We start from the raw sequence: 24676 nt of genomic DNA, 5'->3' as shown, positions 1-24676 counted from the left end.
TTTAAATGTTTGGGACCCATCAGGACACACACCAGGAACCTGCAAAGTTATAAACCCTCCCCCACTCCAGACTCTGGAAACCTGTTTGCAAACCAACTCAGAAGTTCAGATTTAATGTTTCCTTGAGTGCAAATAGAGTAATCAAGATTTTCATTTATCAAACACTGGTGTCCATCATTTAAGGAAAGTTATTTTTTCATGTTATTTTCGAAACATTTCCACTGCTGTTTCAACCACCAAGTTGATTTTTTTTTTCAGAACTCATGGTTCTGATTGTACAATTTAAATCCATACAGCCCTATTCTTGGTTATATGATCTAGTCTCAGTCATAATTTTTATTTCCTCTGTTTTGGTGTCTTTACAAAAAACTATACTGAGGTGTAATTGACATACTAAGCTACACATATTTAAAGTGTGCAATTCAAGGAGTTGAGATCTAGACAAACACCTGTAACACCCAAGTTTTTAATTTTTAAAATTAAAAAAAAAATTTTGACAGAGACTCCCATCATCAAAAGCAATAACTAAACAACTTTTAGACTCTTCAGCAGAAGTTGTCAAACACACCCCAAGCTGAGGTCATGATTATGTAAAATATTTAAATTTGAATCTCTTCTTGTAAATGTTAAGGATTGTTTGTCAAATGCTGTAAATGAGTATCCATGTAAAAATACTTTAAGAAGTACTTAGGAAGTTGAGGGAAAAGGTTAAGAAACTCAGTTAGCCATTATTGCACATTTTCAAAGCCACATACAGCTAGAATGTATTTTCACATACCAATTAAGAAAATGAGCAGTTCTTAACCTCTTACTTAATCACAGACCCCTGTGAAATTTCAGTTACATTCCCTCACCTCCACAAATGTTTACACACAAAATAATTAGTGCTTAAGTTTTAGAGGGTTCACGGATACTCTGAAGACAGAATCTAAGTTTAAGAACCAATTAAGGCTTTCTCCTTTTTTTAACAACATGCTGTGTCTTAATTAATTGGATAGGTACTGTTTAAGGAGTGGGATTTATCTGGATAATTAAGGTCCAAAATGCCCCCAACACGCTGGAAATACATCCGTAGACCCAATGACAGGACAATGGGGAGAGTCCTCTGTCCTCCAGTGTCCTTGGGTCCTGCATCCCAGGACTGGCATTGACTGAGACATCTGAAAAGGGTCTAGTTGATGAGCATTTCCCAGTCACAAGCTGATGTACAATTTAAAAAAAAGTAGAAAAGCAATTTTCCAATTGCAGAAGAAACCTCCACAAGATGCAGCCCTGGGAATGTCATTTATTTAGAAATAGGTTTGGGATTTCCATTCATTAAATGCTCTGTACCACGAGACTAAGGAGAAAATCAATGGCTACAACCTCGGTGCCTGGGTTGTAATAGCTGCTTCTGGGAACGCAGCATTCAGCGTTCGTTACCCCCTCGGAGGCAGCCTGCGTAGACCCTCGGATGCTACGGAAAACAACAGAAACTTCTGTTCAGTAACTGGAAAGGGGCTTTAGCAGAACTCTTCCTGTGTGCAGCTAAGAGAAATAAAAAAGAATGAGGCAACCAGAGGGGGCCTTAGAGATCCTGGCTTTCTCCTGACCTTTTCCTTTCCGAAGCGAGTGGCACGGGGGCACTCGGATCCTGGACGAGGCGAATTCTCATCGAATATGGAGACTGTTTAGTTAAGGCAGGAGCGGTGTCTATACGTGGAGGGCAGTCATGGCACCAACAGCAATATTGATCTGTGGGGCTTATCTGAGGCCAGTGTATTCACTTCTTAGCAAATGTTTATTTAGCATCCACTGTTAAGCCTGGAGATACAGAAGTAGCTGGCCTTTGACCCCTTGGAGAGCTTGTATTTTTAGTTTAGGAGGTAAATATCAAGATAGAGTGTAGAAGGTACTAGAAAAGAAGATTGGGGATAGCCTTCAGAGGACATAGTGGAGCAAACAATTCCTCCATATAATAAAAAATTAAAGACATAAATTCAGATGGACAAAAGAGCCCATGATTTAGTCATCCGGGCTCCCCAGTACATTCCTTACCTTTATCTGTGTGCGTGTATCACTCTTGCAGGCTCTCTCTCTCTCACTCATACACTCAACGTATCAATACTTGAAAGCCATTATTTGAGGGATTCTAGCTAAATCAGTATCCCTGAGCTGTTCTTGCTGAGCACACGTACTTCTGATTCACAGACACCGAAGAGCAAAATCTTCTTCCTTTTGAAGAACTCCCCAACCCCTCTCTCCATCCAGTGACATCTGTAAGAATTTCATCCTCTTGCTTAAACTTTCTTTGGAAGCTCATTCCATACGAATCGGCTGTCTACAATAAAAACCTCTCAAGGCACAGAGTCTCATTCTCCCCTGGGGTCCAAAAAGTGATGGGTTCAGATAGACTTATCACACACCTCCACCCTCCAGTGACTTTCTGCAAAGAAAGCTGTCCTTAAGGCCATCTCTATTGAAGGTGCCAATGCTTGGACCAAAAATCTATTTGTATTATATGTTAGAAGCTAAAAGCAATCTGTTAAATAAATGCATCCAATTTCTGTTGCCTGGAAGCAACTGCGTATTTATTACTGACCTAACAGTTTGACCTATTGCCACCGTAAACCAAATGGGGGGTGTTATCTCGCTCAGCTTTAAAGACAGTTATCAGTCAAGCAATAACAAAAATACCCTGAGGGTCTGCTGGGACTTTTTTTTTTTTTTTTTGCTTTGTTATCGGCAAATGCAGCGATGTGCATTCTCAAATGAAAAATCAATGAGATAATGAAATCCAAGCTATCGAGGATCTCTTAGTTAAACTGTAGAGAGAAAATGCTTCTTTTACTCTTTGCTTCCCATCCCATCCTAGCTTAAAGGAAAAAAAGAAAAGAGGTTTGAGGAAGAGACCTGATGTCAGGCACATGAGGTGTTACATATGAAAGAAAAAAATCCCAGACAGCGAGGAATCCTTGATACCGTTGGGTGTAGGAAATGTGACTTTGAACCCAACGCAATCCGCAGAAAATATTTTAACAAGTGGAAAGTGGTGGCCTCAGAACTGGGGTTTTTAATCCATCTCTTAGCTTTTGCCTCAGTATTGGGCAGTTATCCTAAGGGACCTGGGGTGGGTCACTGGTCCTTCAGTCTTTCCCTTTGTAGCACCTTCAGTGGAGAGATGTTTGTACAGGCACATAAAGTGGAAGGAGTGACTTCCTTCCACCTGAGGGTCCCGGGAGGAAGCCCACCTCCCCGCAGATATTGGAACCCTGCCTGTGCGCGTGTGTGTGTGTGTGTGTGTGTGTGATGCCATCCCACACAGAACTGGGGTTGAGGAATCCAAGTAGGGTACATGGGGGAAGGAAATTCATTTTTCTTCCAAAGCCAACTATTCGGTTTAGGGGAAGTTCTGGCCTCCTTGTTCTTTCTGTTTTTTGACCATTTTCTTACTTTCTAGTCGTTTCATGGCCTGATCAGTGCTAAACTAATATATGGCTGGGAACCAAGGAATTCATCCCTAGAGTGCTGTTCTTTTAAAAAGTTTAGCGTAGGGAATGAAATTACCTAGGGAGGGGGGATCCACGTGCCTATTTGTCCTCCGACAACGTGGATGAAGAAGATGGGCAGTGAGCAAACCCAGTAGAGTGGTATCCAAGTGATGTGCATGTCTGTGTCTCTTCAGGCAAAAGGTCCCCATTTTCAGGCTCTCCACCAAGTGAATTATGGCCCCCAGAAGCCAAGTCAAACCCCCAGTGGTCTGAGTGGTCAGAAATGCTGTGCCCTTGGGGTGGGGTGAGGATTTCTCAAGCCTGGCCCATTGACTGATCTTGAGAGCACAGGTAAAGCATTCCATCTCTCGGTTCCTCCTTATTCCTTGAGTTTGGGACCAGCGGAAAACCACTGTGCACCATTCTAGTCTGTCTTTCTTGAGAGGATCCTTAAGAGGTTATCTCACCAGACTCTTTATCAAGAATTATTGCAAGGCAAAAGATGAAAATTTAAATCTGCATGGTCATTGAATGGATTTCTCTTCCGAGTTTTTGCATATTCTGTATTTATTTGGCATCATTCATTACAGGGCCAAACTAACAGCCAAAGTTGTTTCCATCCCCGCCAGTGACCCTGAGGCCACACTCTGAATCACTTCTTTTATGTAACTCTCACATCCCAAGCCCACATTCTCCCTGTCCTTAATCACCCCGGGGGCCATTTACCAGAGAACCAGGGACAGCTCTTATGCCTCAGGGTCCGCCAGGATTGTTCAAACTAGCCAATCCTAAACTGTTCCCCCTGCCTTTTCCACAAAAACCCTAAAAAATCCTCTGGCCTATGTCTTCCCGATATTCCTTTCTGCCTTATGACCAACACTGTGCTTCTCCTCATGGCCCTGCATCCTGTAGGTGCCTCTCATTTCCAGGAAACTGTGAGGAACATTAAACTTTCCCTTCAGTGGCATTGACCTCTCTGTGTTGCCACTCAGTCACTTTTATAAATTAAGATCAGGGCACAAATCATCTGCTTTTGGAGGTAGTCATCCGATCAATGAGCAAGTACTTTTGAGTCCGTAGTATTTGCCAAGTGCTGGGCTAAGATCTGGGGATGATTTTTTTTTTTTTTTTAATGTTGAAAACTTACAACTTAGTTGGAGAGACAGGTCATGTTTTTTAAATAACTAATTGCACAAGGCAGTGCTAAATGCCTTGCAGATGACACAAACCAGAAGCTCTGGAGTTGTTTGAAAGAAACCCCAGACGTAGGCAGTCAAGGAAGACTTCACTAAAAGTAAGGCTTGAATTCAGCCTGGAACAATGGCTATCATTCAGATAAAGAGGCTGGAGACACTGTTCCAATGAGGAGAAACCGCATGATCAAAGTCCTGGGGTGAGTGTGCATATGGCGTGTTTGCAAGAGGCTGAGCACAGAGAGAGAATCCTAGGAGATCTGGGACATTTTCAGAGGCTGGAAAGGAGGGGCTATGGCTTATTACTCCCCGATAATGAGGTCTGTTTGTCTTACCTCCCAATCAATCAAAAATGCACATGCTGTTACCTTATAGGGTAGATCTCTCTGTGTTTTCCAGATATAAAAAGTCTGTTGAGGAAAAGTGTGTACACAGAATAAGTCCCGTAGACTTCGGGAAGTGCAGCAGCAGAGGTGTGCCTGGGATGGGTGCCGTGTGAGTCCAGAGGAGGACCCACAGCCCAGGCTGGTGTGTGGTGTGAGGTAGGGGTGTCAGGGAAGGTTTTCTGGAGGAGACATAGGAGAGCTGGGTCTTGAAGGATGGGCCAGACTTCGCTGTGCCGTGAAGGAGAGGAAAGGCATTCTAGACAGAGGGTACGGCATGAGCTAAGGTGCAGAGGTTTGAAACAACATGATCCCCGAGGGGCACTGTCAGCATTCAGGATGAGAATTTATCCCGCCTTTCTGGAAGATGTTGGCCCAGTCGTTTTGCTTAGAAGACTTCTTTTTTCATTCTTTTTTTACCCTTAGCTGTACTCAGAGAAGAGTCACCAAGCATGAAACATAAAGTTAATAGGAAAACATTTTTGTCTAGGTGAAAAATCTTGGAGGAGAAAGAGGCCAGGTTCCTCAGGCGGACACTCTTCCAAAGCAGCTCTCATCCTCAACCCTGGAGCCACAGGTGTAGGCTTCATTGGAGAAGGGATTTGCTTTTTTGTGCAAAAGGTGCAGTTTGAATGGCATCTCAGAATGGAGATGGAAGCCTCTAGAATGTTCTCTAGCTTTCATTTTTGGAGGCTTAGAGGAGCAAACGTTTTAATACAGTGGTGCCACAGCTTCTGTTTAGAAAGTGCCAGCCTTTCACACAGGTTTATACGTTAGAAACATCCGTGTCGCTCAGCATCAGGCCCTGAGGAAGTGTTGTGCAGTTGTGTCTGTTCAGCATGAGCTAATTACTAAGGCAAGGCGGTTATAGGACTCTGAGACCTCCAGGATGATGGACCGAAATTGGGGAAGGAGAGGAGAGGAGAAGGACAAGGGTAGATTCCTCTGCTCGTACTTGTTCTGTGATCCTGCCTTGCCCTTCAAAGACCAACCTCCTCAACTTGACTCCAAGGCCTTGGTCACCACTCTCCAGCCTCATCCCTTTCTACTCTCATGACACCAAGGTTTCTTCCCACCCCAGGGCGTTTGCACATGCTGGCCTCTCTACTTGGAAAGTGGTTTCCCCTTCCTCTTTGCTTTCCTCTTGTCATTCTTCAAATCTCAATCAAACACCAAGCAGTACTTCTCAGGTCTCAGGACTAGATCAGGTTCTTACAGGTTCTCATAACTCATCGTCCTAATACTATTAGTAATTACATAATTGTGGAAATAGTTGCTGAGTGTCTGTCTCCTAACAAGAATATAAGCATCAGGGGAATAGGGACTGTGTTGATTTCACTTACTGCTACATCTCCAGACCCTTATTTGAAGAAGGTGGTCAATTAATGTTTATGGAAGGAGGCAGGGAGAGAGGGAGGGAAGGGAGAAATAAATGCAGAAGTGACCCCATTTATATGTCATCAGATATTTCCGTGGTTCACTTTTAAACAGCTTTAATGAGGTAAAGTTGACATGCAAGAAACTACACAAAGTGTACAATTTCATAAGTATTGACATACGTCTACACCCATGCAACCATCACCGCCATCAAGATAATGAACATCTCCATCACAACTAAAAGTTTCCTCGTCCTCCCTGTGTTTCCCCCCCATCACCCACCCCCAGGCAGCCACCCGTCTGCTTTCTGTCACTGCAGATGTGTTTGTACTTTCTAAAGTTTTCTATAAACGGAATCATACAGTCTGTACTCTCTATTGTCGGGCTTCTTTCACTCAGCATAATTATTTTGAGATTCATCTTTGTTGCTGTGTGTATTAATAGCTGATTGTTTTTATGACTGGGTAGTATTCCATTCTATAACTATATCATAATTGGTCCATTCCCCCGTTGGTAAAAATTGGGGTTGTTTCACGTTTGGAGCTATTACAAATAAAGTGAACATCTGTGTGTAAAAGTCTTTGCGTGGACACCTTTCATTTCTCTTGGGTAAATACCTAGGAGTGGAGTGGCTGGGTGGTATGGTCGGTATACATTTCATTTTTAAAGAAACTGTCTCTGAGTCACTTTGCACCCCATCTGCTTCCAGCAAGATGTTGTGAAGATTGCTAACATGTTTCTATAGTGTGTTTGGAGGCCTTCAGGAGAAAAGGCAGTCAGGAGTGTGGTGGTTAGGGAATTCGGGAGAAGAAAGAGAGTATGATTGCCTTTTCATTTTAGTGCCATTGTGGAAATGGACTGGGGGTCTCAAACCCCCGACTTTGACTATCATGCAGTATCTCCCACTGACGCAGTATTCCCCCGATAATTCCCTTGGGTTCTGCAAATACTGAGCACTTAAGAGTGAGGCAGAGGGCCACGTTTATCTGTGGTCACGCATGTTTTGCAGCACATATACCTTTGTCCCAAGAAACTCCGGCAAAACCCAAAGCCCTAACCCACTGGTCTCTCTTTTCCTCAGGGGACACTTAAACTGGCTTCAACTAGATCGAAGAGTCTTGGAACACGACTTCCCCAAAAAGTCGGGACCAGTGGTTTTATACTTTTGTGTCAGGTATGTACATTGGGTATCCATCCTTTCGTTTTTTTTTTTTCCCCCCTCCTTTGTCAGAAAAGTCGGGGAGGGTAGAGCGATCAAAGAAAAGGGGAGTCAAGTTTGTCTTGGTTCATTGCCAGGAATAGAGGTTGTGGTATAGCTTCATTCCCAGCAGATGTAAACACAGGGCGTGAGTGTGTAAGGCATGTCGGCGTGTGTGCGTGGACACATGTGTTTGTGCTCTGACAATAGGATGCTTGTGTGGAATGAAAATAAAACCCTTTTTTTTTTTTTGCTTTTTTGCGGGGGAAGGAGGGCATATATCTCAAAGGAAACTAAGTCTCTGAGAATAACACAAATCCATGGTTTCTTTTGGTGGCCTTCAAAGCTACGTAGCAAAAGTCTGCGTGTTCTTTCCTTCCGTCACAAGTGCTGCTTGGTCTCTTGAAACTTGCCTGTTTTATCCCAGGTAGGAATAGTTGAAACCCAGCAGCAAATCACAGATTAACGCGTTTCCCACTAAGGGAGGCTATGGTGTAATAATATATCAGAAACAATAGTCATCTTCTGTTCGTTAACGTACTGTAAGAAGTTTTATTTCGTGACTGTATGATTCTTATAGTTAATATTTGCAATAGTCTTATGAAGTCAACCAGGCTGACCACTTGGGTTTGCAAAAGGTTGTGTGAAGCCAGAGGGGGATCATGTCATGGGTTCAAGGGCAAAGTACAAATCATGCGTAGCAAAGCCAGAATCTGAGCCCCCAGATCTAGCGGCTCCCTGAGCGCCCAGTCTGTGGAGCCACCAGGCTGTTTCTGTCTACACAGCTGCAGAGGTACTTGGGTTCAGATGTCTCAGCCTTCTACTGGACACTAACCCTTCCACTCAATGCATAGACCCAGCACTTTTTAAACATGTGAACAGAAATTCAAGAGCAGGACACCAATGCTTCACAATTCAGTTCCTCCTGAAAAGGACAGCCAAGAATACAGTTTGAAGCGTAGCCGTCCTGATGCGGCGAAAGGCAAAAATCAGAGGTAAAGGGTCCCTTTCACAGGCGGGAGTATGTGTCATTATCTCAGCTGGCTGAGTACATTTAAACTTGCATTTAATCCCTTTTTGATTTAACAGCTGCAAACATATCAGAGCTAATCATCGCCATTTCCATCCCTGATGGGCACGATTTCAGTGTCATCTTCTCTTTAATGGCGACTACGTTTTCTCAGATAAATGGAAAAGTCATCCTATACAGCAAAGAGGAACAGTGGCACCGGGAGGGGTGGCGGCATCAGGGGAGACTCGGTTGCATTTAAGCAGGTCATTAACCCGCAGTGGGAGATGGGTGCCTACACTTGCCATGGATCAGGCCCCCCTCCTCCGTGATGCTTTTTGCGAACGTTAGCCAAGAAGAGAAAACACTGGGCTGGTTGCATATTAGCTGTTTTTCTTCAAGTGTCTGTTATGAGTTGAGTTATGTGTGGGTTTGGGGAACGAGCCTTGGAGAAAAGCTTGGAACGCTGTGAGATTGCTGGGTTGAAGTGTTTGTGGCCGAGGTTCTGCGTGCAGATGGGTCCACATCACTGCAAGCCAACGTCTCTCCGTGGAACCAGATACACAGAGAACTGCCAAGGTAGAACCAGCCTAACAGTAGAACTGGGGACGGGGTGACTGAAGACCCAGGGACATGCATTTTCCTAGTTAGCCAAAGCAAGCACCTCCCCAAATGCTCATTAGGAAAAACTCTCTGAATTCACATTTAGGGATGGACATCTCACAGAAATACAAGGCAGAGCTTTCTCTAGCTCATCCTGCAGGCGGATCTTTCTGGAGAGCCCCAGGTTTCTATTTCCATTGACCTCTTGGCCACCTGCGTACATCAAACTCAACAGGTCCAAAGCCAAATTCATCATCTTCCCAGCCACCCCCCACCTCCCCAAACGTGTGGTACCGTCGAATCTGACGTCATTATCCATTCAGTTATATAGGCTTAAATCCTAAAATCTGTCCCCCTTTCCTGTCCCTCAAATTCTTACGGGCATTAATTCTCTGCTGCTACTTATGAAATCTCTCTCTGCCCTGCCCCCTCCTCTTCATTACATGAACTCAGGCCCTCATCTTCTGTCACCTGAATTTTTATGACCGCCTCCCGGCGTGGGTGTCTCCCTGGCACTGGCCACGGAAGATCCCGGTTCCCGGAACCCCTGCTCTCCCGAGTCCCCACTTTGCAGCCGGCTGAACAGCATGGTATCAAAATACGGATAATTTGTCTTCTCCCAGAGAGGAAGCAGGTTCTCCCACAGGGGTGAATTCCGCACTTGTACCTTGGTTTTCAACCTGGGAAGAATTCCCAATTTATAATTCGGTGCCTTTCTCAGGATGCCTATAGGCTGTTTTCTACAACGGAGTGGTAGGAGATTATCTTCATAAAAGACCCAGACCCTGGAATATGCTGGAGTCTCCAAAAGAGCTTCTGACCAGCTGGGCTCTTTCCCTGTGCGTACACGCTGACCTTTCTAAACAAGAACCCAGCTGTCCATCACCCATGCATCCCTGAAGCCCCTCTCCAGCCCCTCATTGCCTTTCTTCTTACCTTTAAACATCTATATGTTACATCTATATAACACGTGTACAGTTATATAGGAGAATAAAAGCAAAGTGGAACCACCTGATAAAAGAGACCATGGAAAAGGTCAGCAGCCTTAAGCCAAGGTTTAAGAATCCATGGAGTGGACGTCTTAACCCTGTGTCACCGGGGATCTGCGTTTGGGCTACCACCCAGCATAGCTTGTTAATTGGCATTTATATATTCTTTCGCTGCGATGCATATTCAAAACATCTGTGAGAATGAGGGCAGAATTATGGCTTCCATTCAACCAATTAGGAAAAATAAGACCCAAATATATTAAATAACGTGAATTGGAACTCACAGAATTTTGCTTCATTCTCTAAGCCAGGAAATGAGCATTTCCTCCTGGGAGGGTGTGAAGCTGGCTGCAGGACAGTCTCGGAATGACAGGATGGAGGGCTAAGAACCTGCCTTCGCTGACCCGTTATTTACCCTCGAAGGGACTTGGTCCCTGCAATTCTCATCAGTCAGATGACCAGGCATGGTCACAGTGGCCTCAGGGTCTTAATAATTACCGAAAAAGGAAAAAGGTCAGAGAAGAGGGGGAACTGTCCATTATTACGGATGAATTATCTTCACAACAATCCTTGAAACAGGTATTATTTTTCCTAATCAAGATAAGGAGATGGGAGCCCAAGATGTTTAGGTAGATTCTGCCCCCAGGCGTGGCTGGTAAGTTATTGTATCTGTTCAGCCAGATCTGACCCCAATGGTGGGGCCCTACCCCTTATACCATGCAGCCTCCGTCTCACAAGTGAAAAGTGACATCAAGATTGCTAACCAGGGCTTCCCTGGAGGCGCAGTGGTTGAGAGTCCACCTGCCTATGCAGGGGACACGGGTTCGTGCCCCGGTCCGGGAAGATCCCACATGCCGCGGAGCGGCTGGGCCCGTGAGCCATGGCCACTGAGCCTGCGCGTCCGGAGCCTGTGCTCCGCAACGGGAGAGGCCACAACAGTGAGAGGCCCGTGTACCGCAAGAAAAAAAAAAAAATTGCTAACCAGAGAGCCTGCCGTTGCTGCCTGTGCAGTAGGGCCAGAGGACCCGAGTTGAGATCGCTGCCCTTGGCCCATCTTGGCTCCACGCTTGGCCACATCTGCAGCAGCAGCGTCCATCTGCAAAGGACAGATGCCCCCATCTCTGGGCAAGAGGTGTCGTGGAGAGCAGCCCTCCCAGGCCTGACCTTGCTGCTCTGGAGCTACCCAACTCAGCACCATGACAGAGCGCCCCCTGCGGGGGACAAAGCAACCTGTAGTCCCAAAGCTTGGCGACCCTATTGGAAAGCACCTTGGTGGAGGAAGGGGCATCCTCAGTGGCAAAGCAGGCTTTCCAGAAGCTGAGATGCGTGCTGTTAGTCCCACCTGAGAAAGACTTGCCATCTCCTGACAAGGGGGACGTCCAGTGGGGAAGCGTTCTGCCCTGCCCTGTGCTCTCTCCTCTTCTACAAAGTACACGCCTCGGTCCCACCAGCCCCTTTTTGTCACCCTGAGCTGCGTCACTGCTGCCTTAAGAGCCAAAAGCCACTCTCATTTCAACTGTGAGGTGTCAACAGCTTTCTCACTTGCGAACGCCATGCTACGTACTCACCATTATCGATGGATTCGGTTGTTGATTCATGGGTATTCATCGGCACTTGCTACGTTGTAGGTACCATTTGAAGAGGTAGGAAGAGAGAAGTGAACAGGTGAACATGCACCATCCCCAGCTTCCAGGGTCTCTGTCTCTTACACACACACACACACACACACACACACCCCTCATCCTATCTTCCGAGGCTGGTGGGTCCACCTGCCCTCCAGTTCCAGCCCCTCCCACCACCTCAGGGAGCTCACTCCCTCTAGTTTTCCCTCTCTTTTCCTCTATCTTAAGCTGCTTCTCCACTGACCCCTCCCCTCCACGCCCCTCCATGATGCTCCCACCCTCAGAAAAGAAACTACCCTCCCTGACTTGTCTCCTCCTACAGCTACTACCCCTGTTCCCCCTTCTGTTCACAGCAAAGGTTTAGAAGGATGGACTTGCTGCCCCTTTCCCATGTCCCATTGATCCCTCAGTCTCTGGGGGTCCAGCTTCTGGTCCCATCACCCCCATGGTCACTGGAGGTCTCTGGGCACCAAATTCCACAGGCGCTTCTCTGCCCTCCCCTGTCTGAATCAAATAATGTCATCATCTTTCTGCCCCCAGCTCGCTCTTCTTTCCCTGACACCTCCTTATCTCTGCGATGGACACCACCACCCATGCAGCCCCTCAAGCCAGGAACTTGAAAGTTGCCTTTGACGTCATCTGCTGTCTCCCACCTGCTCCCTTCTCTGGCCTCTTATTAATGAATTCCTCTTGTTTTCATGTCTTTAAGAGCTCCATCCCTTACTGTCCATACACACCCTCCCTGGCTATAATTAGGACCTTCATAAGCCTCTCCTGGTCCTGAAAATCTCCTTGTTCATCTCTGCTTCTGGTCTTGGCCCCTTCCATTCTATCCTATGTGTTGCACTGAGCACCTTTCTAGAATTCTTATCTGATCCCCCACTCATGGTGTTCCTGGCTTTCCATTAGCATGCTAAGGCCGCCCTCCTCATGTCCCTTGTGACCTGACTTGTGCATGACCACCCAGCCTGGTCTCTCCCCGCTTCCTGCCCCCTCACACACATCCGTTACAAGCAGCCCAGCGATCAGTGTGTGACCAAGATCGAAGTCAACGACGAGACCCTTGTTTAATGCTGAGAGGCAAGCTCCCGACACTGAGAACAGCGACCCTCTGGTAGTGTCCACCAGGCAAGCTTAAGAAATAGGTCGAGAAAACATAGAAGGAAAATATGCCCACCCACCCAAGGGAGCCCCTCTGTCCTTTTTTTTTTGTAGATACAAGTGTATGCTCAGGATGATTCCTCCACGTCTGGGCTGTTCCTTTCATTGTGTGTTCTCCAGCCATGTCCTCGGAGCTCTGGTCATCGACACTGTCTGTAGGAAAATAAATAGAGATTAGGTGTGTCTCCTCAAACTTAGAGTTTCACAAACAATAAACAAAAGTGAGCTACAGAAAAGAAAAAGAGAGAGAGAGAGAGAGAGAAAGAGAGGAGATGCCCAGAAGCATTAATCCGGGAGAGGGGATTTTGCAGTTGAGTTCGTGACCCGACTGTTGGTGTCTTTGCGGGCTCATTAAGACAGCCAGTGCTGTTTCTTGTCACTCACGGTAACAGGGATGGCATGGATCTAAAACGAGGTGCCTGCTAACCAGAACCTGCTAGATCTCAACTGGGTGTCCCAGTTAGGATTTTCAGCGCTGTTGAAATTCTCAACATCAGAGAGATTTGGCCGCAGAAACTCACAGCAGTGTTAATTATCCTTCTCATTACGATCGCTCCTTTTTGCTACCAAAAGCAGACCTTCCAAATGTGACATTTGTGTTCATTACAAAATGAAATCACTGGGCCATTTAATTAACACTTGCTGTAAATAGTCAGTGATTCCCAAGTGCCAAGGGGTGGATGTGAGAGGGCGGAGGAGAGAGGGGGCCCAGTGGGGGAAACCTAGCTGACGTCATCTTGCTGGATGGTGTTCAATCTCCGCCCCCTGAGACTTCTACACATTAAAGGGGACCAGACTCCCCAAGGCTTCAGAGCCTTCAGTATTTAACATGCTCAAACATGTACGAGCATAGCACATATTCATGCCCACTTAGACCTTCTGATAATATATCCTCAGGTTAGCATCACCTGGGTCAGGTTGGGTGTGGCATCAGTCACGGTACTGAGCCAGGTTTGCCCTTGGCCTAGAGCACCGTTTCCTTTGACTCAAAAAGAAGCCCTAAGGGACTTCCCAGGTGGTCCAGTGGTTAAGATTCCGTGCTCCCAATGCAGGGGACCCAGGTTCGATCCCTAGTCAGGGAACTAGATCCCACATGCCACAACTAAGAGCCCGCATGCTGCAACTCAAAGAACCCGCATGCCACAACTAAAGATCCCACGTGCCACAACTAAAGATCCCACATGCCTCAACTAAAGGTCCTTCATGCCACAACTAAGACCCAGCACAGCCAAATAAATAAATATTAAAAAAAAGAAGAAGAAGCCCTAAGATTCAGTTCTACTGGGAATTCCCTGGCAGTCCAGTGGTTAGGGTTTCACGCTTTCACTGCTCAGGGCCCGGGTTCAATCCCTGTTCAGGTAACTAAGATCCCACAAGCTGTGCGGTGTGGCCAATAAAAAAAAGATTCAGTTCTACTAAATATGCTGAAGAGCCTGTTTTAAATTGGAGGTTTTATTAGTGTTCAGGCACTTGGGGCCAACAGATCAGGAGATGACTGCCATTGAAAAGAGAGATTGCTACTCGGTTCCCAAGAGGAGGGGGTACCCCATGCCAGGCAGGGCCACATGGGGAAGCACCAGGCTTGGCCAGGAGGCAGAGGGAGCTGGGGACCTGTGGGCACCAGCGTTTATTGTGATTTCTGCAGGAAAGAATGGGTGAGGCAGGGTAAGCAGGTTTAGGATTGGCTAGCTTGAATAATTTCAGCAGGCTTTGGGGCACGTTATAACTGTCCCAGGTTATCCAGTTGCTGGCCCTGGGATGATTAAGGCAGGTGCATAGCAGCCTGGAATGTGAAATCCCCATAGGGGAGGCAAGGAAGTGTATGTGGGCGCTGGATTGGCTGGTCTGCCTGCAAAAGGTATGCTCACGGGTGAACCCTTTACCATCTTTAGGAATTGGCTAAGCCTGGGAGGGGCTGTCCCTCCAGGGTCAGCAAGGCCCCAGACGTCAAAGCATCCAAAACGCATAGTTAATACAGAATCAGACTTGGAATTGTCCACACAGACCCTCTGAAGCTACGAGACGTCATTCATTTCCTTAGGTTTACCCAGAGACCTGGAATTTTCTCTGTGAACCCGGTCTTTGAGGAAGCCCTCTGCGCTGGTAGGTAAGCAAATGCAACATCGCCACCTACTGCCCCAAAGGAGGACCTTTGACCAGGCTCTCAGGAAAATCCAAAGGAACAGAACTGGCATCAAGACTTTGAACACACACCGTCAACCTTCCCCGTTTCCCTAGAAGTGTCTTCTCCGGTAGAGTGCGCTGGGCCTCGGTGTGGGATTGAGATGTCTGAGGTCTGTTTTTCTCTGGGCACTTTTGACTCACTAGCTTCCTAGCGCAGAAGGAAAGTTCGGGATGAATTAAATATACAGGGTTGGGCTTCCCTGGTGGCGCAGCGGTTGAGAGTCCGCCTGCCAATGCAGGGGACGCGGGTTCGAGCCCCGGTCCGGGAAGATCCCACATGCCGCAGAGCGGCTGGGCCCGTGAGCCATGGCCGCAGAGCCTGCGCGTCCGGAGCCTGTGCTCCGCAGCGGGAGAGGCTGCAACAGTGAGAGGCCCGCGTACTGCAAAAAAAAAATACATATATATATATCTCCAGGGTTACAGAACAATAATATGACAGGCCTGGAACTCACAGGGTTTCCCAGGCTGTTTCTTGGTGATAAAGGTTAACAGGAAACTGCTTTCCAGTTTCTTTCAAAAGGAGGTGATTTTTTTTCCCGTCCATCTCAGAATATGCTTGTTATTTCCTCCACCTTCCTGTCTCTTGTGCAGCCAGGGAACAAATACACTCTCAAAAGGCATAGAATTTGCCATCTCATTTCAGTTTTCCATTATTAGAGAGTTGGAAAGGGAAGTGTTACTTTTTTTTCTTAATATGCTGTTGAGGAGAAAATGGGGGGCCGGGGGGCAGAATGTCTTCGCTCCTTAATTCTCAAGAATTAAAGCAAATGGGATCAAGATGTACGGCACTGTTTTGAAAAAATGAAGTTATTTCAGACCCAACAGCTTTCGACTCAGAATTATTATTCCAGAGCCAAGGTCACTGACTGGCAAACTCTAGAAGCCTCTGCTCTTCTTCTGGCTCTAGGACTGAAAGTCATCAGCAGCCCTGCGTGGGCAGCTTTCCATGTTCACGGTGAAAGAAGGGGCAGAGGGACAGGGGCTGGGTGTGGAGTATAAGACCCCCAATCATAAATGGTCTGGGAAATCATTTATTATTTTTTCTCCCTCCTGCACTGTCTTCATCGCCCATTTCACTGTCCAGTAAGAACTCCCACCAACGGTGTGTGGAGAGGAGAACAGTTGAAAGCATCTTTCATTCGTAGAACCTTAAGTGTTGGTGCCAGGCTCTGGATTAGTGCTGGGTATGCAAAAATGAATGAGATTTGGTCCCAGGCCTCAAGGAGTTAGCAGCCTACTAAGAAGGCATCTCAGGGAACAGAAAATCACGGCACCATGGGGCCACACAGTAAGCAGAGGTCGTCACCGGAGCCCAGGAGAGGAGGTCTGCTGTGGGGACCGTCCGCAGAGTCAGCGAAAACTTGTGGTGACCCTGAGTGAGTCTGAAGGGAGCAGGGGTGAGCTGGGGTGTGCAGGAGGATGGCTCCGGAAGTGAGAGGAATAGCTCGGACACAGGCACAGAAGCAGGATTGATCTGTAATAGGCCACGCCTGCAGGTCGCCCAGCTGAGCTGGCTTTGCTCTGACCCACCCGGAGCCCCATCCCGAGCCTCTGTCACCCTCTCCCCCTCCCCTCCTCTGCTTCCTTTCCCTTCCCTTCCATCTGTCTGCCTTCCTTCCCTCCTTCTGGTTTTGCTATTCTGACTACCCCTTGCCAGAAAGTTTACAACGGATGTAGACTTTTTAATTACATCAAATGTAACTTACAGTCGGTTCTCCATATCCACGGATCAGATGTGAAACCCGCGGATATGTACCGACTGTACTGCACCATTTTATTTACTTTTTAAAATTTCGTTTGTTTGTTTTAGTTTATTTATTTTTGGCTGCGTTGGGTCTTCGTTGCTGTGCGCGGGTTTTCTCTAGTTGCGGCGAGCGGGGACTACTCTTCATTGCGGTGCGCGGGCTTCTCACTGCGGTGGCTTCTCTTGTTGCGGAGCACAGGCTCTAGGCCTGCGGGCTTCAGTAGTTGTAGCATGTGGGCTCAGTAGTTGTGGCTCGCGGGCTCTAGAGCGCAAGCTCAGTAGTTGTGGCACACGGGCTTAGTTGCGCCCTGGCATGTGGGATCTTCCAGGACCAGGGTTCGAACCTGTGTCCCCTGCATCGGCAGGTGGATTCTTAACCCTGCGCCACCAGGGAAGCCCTACTGCACCATTTTATATCAGGGGCTTGAGCATCTGAGGATTTTGATATCCTGGGGGAGAGGTGGGTCCTGGAACCAATCCCCTGTGGATACCAAGGGAAAACTGTGTTTTGCTTTGAGATGTAGAATTCGCTTCTATATTTCAAGTCTCCATTACTAGGGGAGTGAAGGTAGTACAGCTTTACAGTTCCTCTGAGACCACTCAGACCCTTTATGGAGACCTCCATGACCTAGAATACTTGCTCCAAAAGCCGGAGGCAGGTGCCTGTTTTTTTTTCTTTTTCTTTTTTTGGTAGGGAAGGGGGTGGTGGTAGAGATCAACCAGCCACCTCATTCCCAGGCTTTGCATGAATAAAGACTATATCGTAATTTCCAAAAATGTTGTAGACCCTCCATGATGGTAATTGTCAGACTAGTATCCGTGGATTGAAAATATCTACTAATCTCTGAAGATTACTCTGGATTCAATCACAAATTTAAATGAATCTGTGTTGTATTCATCACGACAGCCTCTGCACACATCTGTAAAATGGTCAAAGATGTTGTTTACTTAGTCTGTAGACAAGAGGCTGCAAATTGGGGGGCCACGGGCTCGCCCAAGCCTACACACACATTTTGTTTGCCTTACAGTGTTGGTGTGTTGGTTTTGCTATCGTCGTTGTTGTTTTAATCTGAATTAGGTTCCAGTATTTGAAAGCAGCAGACTTCTTAGGTGGGGAACTGCTGACCACATCCTGCTGTCTTTTACAGACTGGCAAGCGGAAGCCCAGCAAGGTTATGGGACTTGCCCTGAATCACACAGCGCTGGGCCCAGATCACTGGGCTCTCGGCTTCCTCCCCAGGATTCTTTCCATCCCATCTTAACGCTGTTCTGGACGATCATAGCACTTGTTTCTTCTCATTTCACCTCCTGCCCCCTCTTGGGGCCCCCAGTTTCCACGAGGCAGGTACCCAGTGCCCTCCAGGTGTTGCCACCCCACTCAGAACCTCTTCCCCTCCAAGGCTCTGCGTGCCAATCATTTCCTTCTCCCCTCTCATCACAGCTCCCTCAGTGCAGCTGAGCCTTAGACAAGTACAAGTGCCTTCCCTAATTCAGGAATTGAATAAACTCCAGAGTCGATGTGTAAAGGATCATTGAATTAAACTTAAATAATTTCAGCATGTGTTGTCTTGACAAAAATCCATAAGTTTCATCTGGATAAAAAATCCAATTCTCATTTGGCTTCATGTGCATGAATATCACGGCTTTAAGAACGCCAGCCACAGCTCTCTGGACGTGCAGACGTCAAACCCCACCTTGCCATCGTCACGAAGACCTGTTGTAACCATCTCAAGGAGAAATAGGGCCCTTCTTTCGATTAAGCAGAAGAAATTATCTTTTAAAACTCCAGCTCAACAGTGATGAGGACAAAAAGTAATGCAATGGAAACAAATGACATTATAAAAAAATTGGAAAGCAGGTAATGAAAAAGGAAGTAAATGGTCAAGTTCAAGTGTACTCTTAGAGGTTGATGGCAGGCCAGCTCTTTGCTATGAGAAGGGCTGTCAGTCATGATGGTCCTAACCCACGGTAAACGAACTTGAAAAGCACTGTTTTCTCTCAAAAAGGAATGGTGGAAGCAATAGATGATGCCGTTTTCTTTTGTTCCTGTTGGATCGGGCGTCCGTATCCTCAAGTCAAATCATGTAACTCGGAGAACACATGATTTTCTGCCTGATTGGTTGATGCTTCTGTAGTTCACTGGCAGTTTTTCTCTTCCAGGTTCTATATAGAGAGCATCTCATACCTAAAGGACAATGCCACCATAGAGCTCTTCTTCCTGAACGCCAAGTCCTGTATCTACAAGGTAAGAACTTCCTCTTCCTGTTCAGAGTTTTCCGTTGAAATCTGAAAGTCTCCTCTGAAGCTGGGAATCCCAACTTGCTGCCCCTAATGCAATTTTATTGATTAGTAGAAGTAATTTATAAATTAATGACTATAAATAAATGAGAACTCCGTGGAGCTAAAGCTATCAGGTGTTCGTAACGTGACTACTTCCAATCCCATCACTGTGTTTTAGCTCCTTGGAGGTGTTCCTTAGCTTGACTTTAGGGGTCTCCTGAACTTGGCAACTGTGGCCAAAAGAGGGAAACCCAGACCAATGTGACAAATGCACTAGGTCTCACAATTATAAATGAACCTCTTATAACCAAATGCATGTATGTTTGATCATTTTTGGATGTTCTGGAAGTATCTCTCAAAAGGATGCTCTTGGCACTTTGGGTGAGACAATTTTTTATTTTTTTATTGAAGTATAGTTGATTTACAATGTGTTAATTTTTGCTGTACAGCAAAGTGATTCAGTTATATATATATATATATATATATATACACACATATATATACATTCTTTTTCATATTCTCTTCCATGATGGTGTATCACAGGATATTGAATACAGTTCCCTGTGCTATACAGTAGGACCTTGTTGTTTATCCATCCTATAGATACTCGTTTGCATCTGCTCATCCCAAGCTCTTACTCCACCCCTCCCCTCCACCCCTCCCCCTTGGCAACCACAAGTCTGTTCTCTATGGGGTGGGACAGTTTTTTTACTGTGATAAAAGTTACCATGGTCTCCATTGGTAAGTGTACAGTTCAGTGGCGTTAAGTACGTTTACCTTGTTTTACAGCCATCATCACATCCATCCACAGAACTCTTCATCATACAGAACTGAAACTCTGTACCCCTTAAACAGTAACTCCCCACCGCCAGCCCCTGGCAACCTCCATTCTATTTTCTGTCTTTAGGAACTTGACTACTCTGGGTACCTCACGTGAGTGGAATCACGCAGTATTTGTCCTGTTGTGATTGGCTTATTTGACTTAGCATAATGTCCTCGAGGTCCATGCATGTTGTAGCCGATATCAGAAGTTCCTTCCTTTTTATGGCTCATATTCCATTGTATGCAGTTACTACGTTTTGTTTATTCACCCACCAGTCCATGGACCCTTGCGTAGCTTCCACCTTTTGGCTGTAGTGAATGATGCTGCTGTGAACGTGGGTTTATAAATACCTGTTCAAGTCCCTGCCTTCAGTTGTTTTGGGTGAATACCCAGAAATGGAATTGCTGGATCAGATCATAATTCTATTTTTCATTCTTTGAGGAGCTGCCATACTGCTTTCCATAACGACTGCACCATTTTATATTCCCACCAACAGTGTGTGAAGATTCCATTCTGCACATCCTTACCCACACTTGTTATTTTCTGGGGTTGTTTTTTTTTAATAACAACCAGCCTAGGAATTCCCTGGCAGTCCAGTGGTTAGGACTCTGCGCTTTCCCTGCTGAGGGCACTGGTTCAATCCCTGGTCGGGGAATTATGATCCTGCGAGTTGCACCGTGCAGCCAAAAAACAAACAAATAAATGGTAGCCACCCTAGTGGTATTAGGTGGTATCTCACTGTGGTTTGGGTTTGCTTTTCCCTGACGATTAGCGACGCTGAGCATCTTTTCGTATGCTCTCTGGCCATTTGTATATCTTCTTCACGGACACGTCTATTCAAGCGACAGTTCTTAATTGAGTGGGACAGTCCCTTGCATCCAGTTCCCCCATATGCTTGTAGTGTTTCCTTTCACTGGATAACCCAAAACGCCCACAGAATCCAGCACACACCCCGTCCCGGGGGAGAGGGGCTTGCAGAATACCGCTCCCCGCCCTGGGTTGAGAATCATAACTAACAGAATGTATTTAAAGTGAACGCCCACTCTGCACCCGGCCTCCAACACGCCCCCTTCTGTCTCAGGAGTGCAGCCTTAGGTCAGCTCATTAATGACCAGGGAGAAGGACAGCTGGTACCTAACGCCCATGGCGCCGTGGTGGGCTTGGTGCCGAGCGCCTTCTGTAAGTTGTGTGGCTGCATCTTTGCACCGTCTCTGAGATGAAGACTCTTCTTTATCTTAGTTTTCCCCGTGAAAAAGATGAGGCACAGGGTGGTTATGAGATTCACCCGGGGTTGCATATCCACTGAATGGCAGAGTCAGTCAGGGCTGAAGTTGGCAGCCTGATTCCAGATCACAGATCTCACCCGCTGGGCTGCACTGTGCCCTGGAGGGCAGACTCTCCTTAGAGAACTTCAAAGCCAAGTACACCTGTTGTAACATGGTCAATGGCTGTATTCAGAGGAGATCCCGCTGCCTGTATTTTCCTGTTTAACTAAACCTAGTTTGGAGGTATTGCAACACCTGACTACACATTAAAGCACACACACAGGTGAAGCGGTCTGTCAGCCATCACTTCTCCTTCTGGAAGTTCTTCAGCACATCACTGCACAGAATAGCTCCACTGAATGCAAATGTTAAGAATCGTGGAGGACGTGGTAGTGATCCAGTTCAGTTCTGTGAAAGAACCTCGGCTGGTGACAACTGCTGAACCAAGACTTAACCTGGGCTCAAGCCCAAGAGCGCTCAGACTACAGTATTTGGGGGTTTTGCTGAATGGAAGAACAAAGACGCTGCGTGTAGTTCCAGGGACTTGCAAATTTCTTCCTCTCTCTAAACCCTCATTTTCTCATTATAAAGTGGAAATAATAATACCAGTCTTAATGTACCTCGTAGGTGGCAAGCGGCTCTGATGGTGTTTGTTTAATCCATGTGAAAGCACTTTGGAAGAATTCAGGAATAAAAAGTGAGGACTGTCCACCAGGGGGCAGACTTGGGCAGTAGATGCCTGGGAAGTCGCTGACTGGGATGAAATCGCCCTCAACCCCAGCAAGTAAAAAGTTGCCCCAAACTGTGCTTATACAGACCCCTGGGTTAAGGGAGCAGACATGGTTTCTCTCGGAGTTGTTCGGTTCAGTCTAGTCACAGATGCTGAGCTGAAGGTGAAGATTTCAGTGCTTCTGAACATAATGATCACAGAGGACTCTGGGATGAATGGGAAATTTTAAAAAAGAAATCCCCAGAACTAAAGAGGGGATGCATTCGGAGCCAGCCACATTTAGGGTCCAGGTGCCCACAGCCATCAGCCTGCCTGCTGACCTGGGTGGTGTGTGCCCTTCTAGAACCCCAGCTGTCTCTTCTCAGCATCTGTCCTGGAGCTTAGTGACTTGCGTCAGTGAGCCCGAGATGGCTCTTCTGAAGGTTACGTAGGGGACAGAATCGCGTCACAAGGCCACCCGTCTCCTTCCCATCATCAAAAATAATGTTTTCATCTGCATAAGTTGACACTTAGAGTCTATAAAAATTTTTTCACTTGTCTTACATTTTTTGAGGCTCATGAGTGGGATGGAATCATCAGCTGTACTGAGGGAGGAAACCGATGCTGGGGAGATTTAGTAACTTAGTGAAAGACAAGGAACCAGAAGTGGTGGAACAGGCTTGGCACAGTTGTAAATATGTAAAGATGGCGGAAGGCCCGGGAGCAGAATGACTGTGATTAGGGGTTTAGACTCCGTGGCTCACAGACTTGGGTTCCCTTCCTACCTCTGCCTCTCAGCGACTGCAATTAATGTGGACACCTTCTGTGACGTCTCCAAGCTTAATTTTCTTCTTTGGTTGAACAAGGATATTAAAAGACCCAACCCACCACCTTCCTGGGGAGATTAAGCGAGATAGACATGAAGGTGGTTAGCACCCCACCGGGCACGTTATTAGCTCCCGCTGAGATAGAATTGCTCACTTGGAATCAGATCTGAGCTCACCTTGGCCGCGATTTTCTGCGTGCTGCCCACAATGCCCTCTGGCACTTTGGAGGCCTTGATGGACCTGAGAGCGGTGCCAGGCACGTGACCGATAGGTGATGCTGATACCAGCTGACCCAGCGCCCTCGCTGTGTCTTGGGGAGCGATTCCTACAACGTACTAGAATCTAAGTTGTTCAGATACCATAAGCTGTTTATTCCTGCTTCCTCCAAGTCCTTATTTCATTCGCTTTTTTAACACGTTCACATTTATTTTTATCTAAGTAATATATGCGGTGGTTTAGAAGCCACATGGCTCTAGGAGGCTGTTTATGAAAAAGAGCCCCCCTCCCCCCTCCCAACCCCCCTCCCCCCTCCGAACCCCCCCCCTCCCCGCAACTCCTGCCACTTCCAGCAATTTTAGCTGTTTCTTCTGGTATTTGCCTCTCTCTGTTTATAAATAAGGGGCACAGGGTGTTACTCCTTGATTTATCCATCTTTGATGTACTGAATTCCTCGTAAGGTAGGTGAGGATTGAGGTCTCCTATGCAACCACCCACACTTTCCTTTTCCCATTTTCCCAGTATGGTGATAGCACAGTTCTGGGCAAAAGCCATACCCATCAGCATTACATTATTATGACTAATCCAAGTAGCATCCTAAGGTTGTGATTCCTTTTTTAGACAACCAGTTATTTTACCTAAAGGTAATAATAATTGCCTTGCTGTTACTTGTTTTAGTTTCTATGTATCCATCATTTTTTTTTTCCAGAAGCTACAGATTCCCAAATGTCTACCGACGTTAATTTGCATCTGCATCAGATAATTCATCCATTCCTCTCTTTAGCTTGGGTTTTGTTGCTGCTGCCTTTGTTGTTTTTCCAGGCACCTCCCTTTTAGAGTCCTCTGTCCTTCTGTTCCTGTCTGGACATGGCCTCATTCATAGCCCTCAGCCCAAGATGCCCCTTTCCTATCCCGTCTTCCCTTCACCCCAGCTCTGGACTGGGTGCTCTGCTTCCTGGATCCCGAGTCTTCCTGTGTTTTGTTTTACAACATTGTTTCACTGGAGAACATCCTGCAGTAACCCAGAGAAAGCGTATATGAGAAGTAAAATGTTTGGGTCCTTGCATATCTGCAAAAGCCTTTGCTCTACTTGTATATCTGGTTAATGGTTTGACTGGATGTGGAAATACAGAATGACTCCTCTCGGAATATCAAAGGTGCTGCCTCAGAGTCTTTGAGAGTTGCTTGCTCTGGTGAAGTCTGCAGTCCATACGCTGTATGTGGACTCCCCCCACCTCCATGACCACCCACGGGATCTCTTAGGATTTCTTCTTTATTCCTCTTCATCTGAAGTTGCAGGATGGCTTGCCCTAAAGTAGGTCTTTGTAAGCCCACTGTGTTGTGTATTCAGTGGGCACTTTTAGTCTGGACATTCGTATTCTTCAGTTCTGGGAGGTTTTTCGTATTGTTTCTTTAGTGATGTCTCTCTGTTTCCTCTGTGCTCTCCTTCTGGAGCTCCTGTTAATCTGATGCTTCTGTTAATCCTCCTGCTTTGATACCTGGTTTCTCCTATTTTCCATCTTTGTCATTTTGTTCTACTTTCTAGAAGATTTCCTCAGTATTATCTTGAATCTCCTCTATTGATTTTTTAACCTTTGCCATCACGTTTTGAATTTCCCAGAC

General features: G+C 46.5%; 1 protein-coding gene across 4 annotated transcripts in view; it reads left to right on the top strand.

Moving 5' to 3' along the window:
• Positions 1-24676, top strand: part of FRMD4A (FERM domain containing 4A) — a 299962-nt gene that overhangs the window by 157494 nt on the left and 117792 nt on the right. For 3 of the 4 annotated variants that reach the window (XM_027121910.1, XM_027121911.1, XM_027121913.1), the window contains exons 4-5: positions 7505-7597; positions 19094-19178. In XM_027121910.1, coding sequence (XP_026977711.1) covers positions 7505-7597; positions 19094-19178 — 178 coding nt within the window. Of the gene's footprint in view, positions 1-4731; positions 4864-7504; positions 7598-19093; positions 19179-24676 lie in introns of those variants that run through there. The other variant, XM_027121912.1, reaches the window with a different exon arrangement.

The sequence above is a fragment of the Aethalodelphis obliquidens genome, unplaced genomic scaffold (genome assembly GCF_003676395.1).
Source record: "Aethalodelphis obliquidens isolate GAN/ISIS:26980383/991018 unplaced genomic scaffold, ASM367639v1 scaffold23, whole genome shotgun sequence".
In the NCBI taxonomy this organism is placed as follows: domain Eukaryota; kingdom Metazoa; phylum Chordata; class Mammalia; order Artiodactyla; family Delphinidae; genus Aethalodelphis; species Aethalodelphis obliquidens.
The sequence above is the reverse complement of the archived record's forward strand: the minus strand, read 5'-3'. Positions and strand labels throughout refer to the sequence as shown.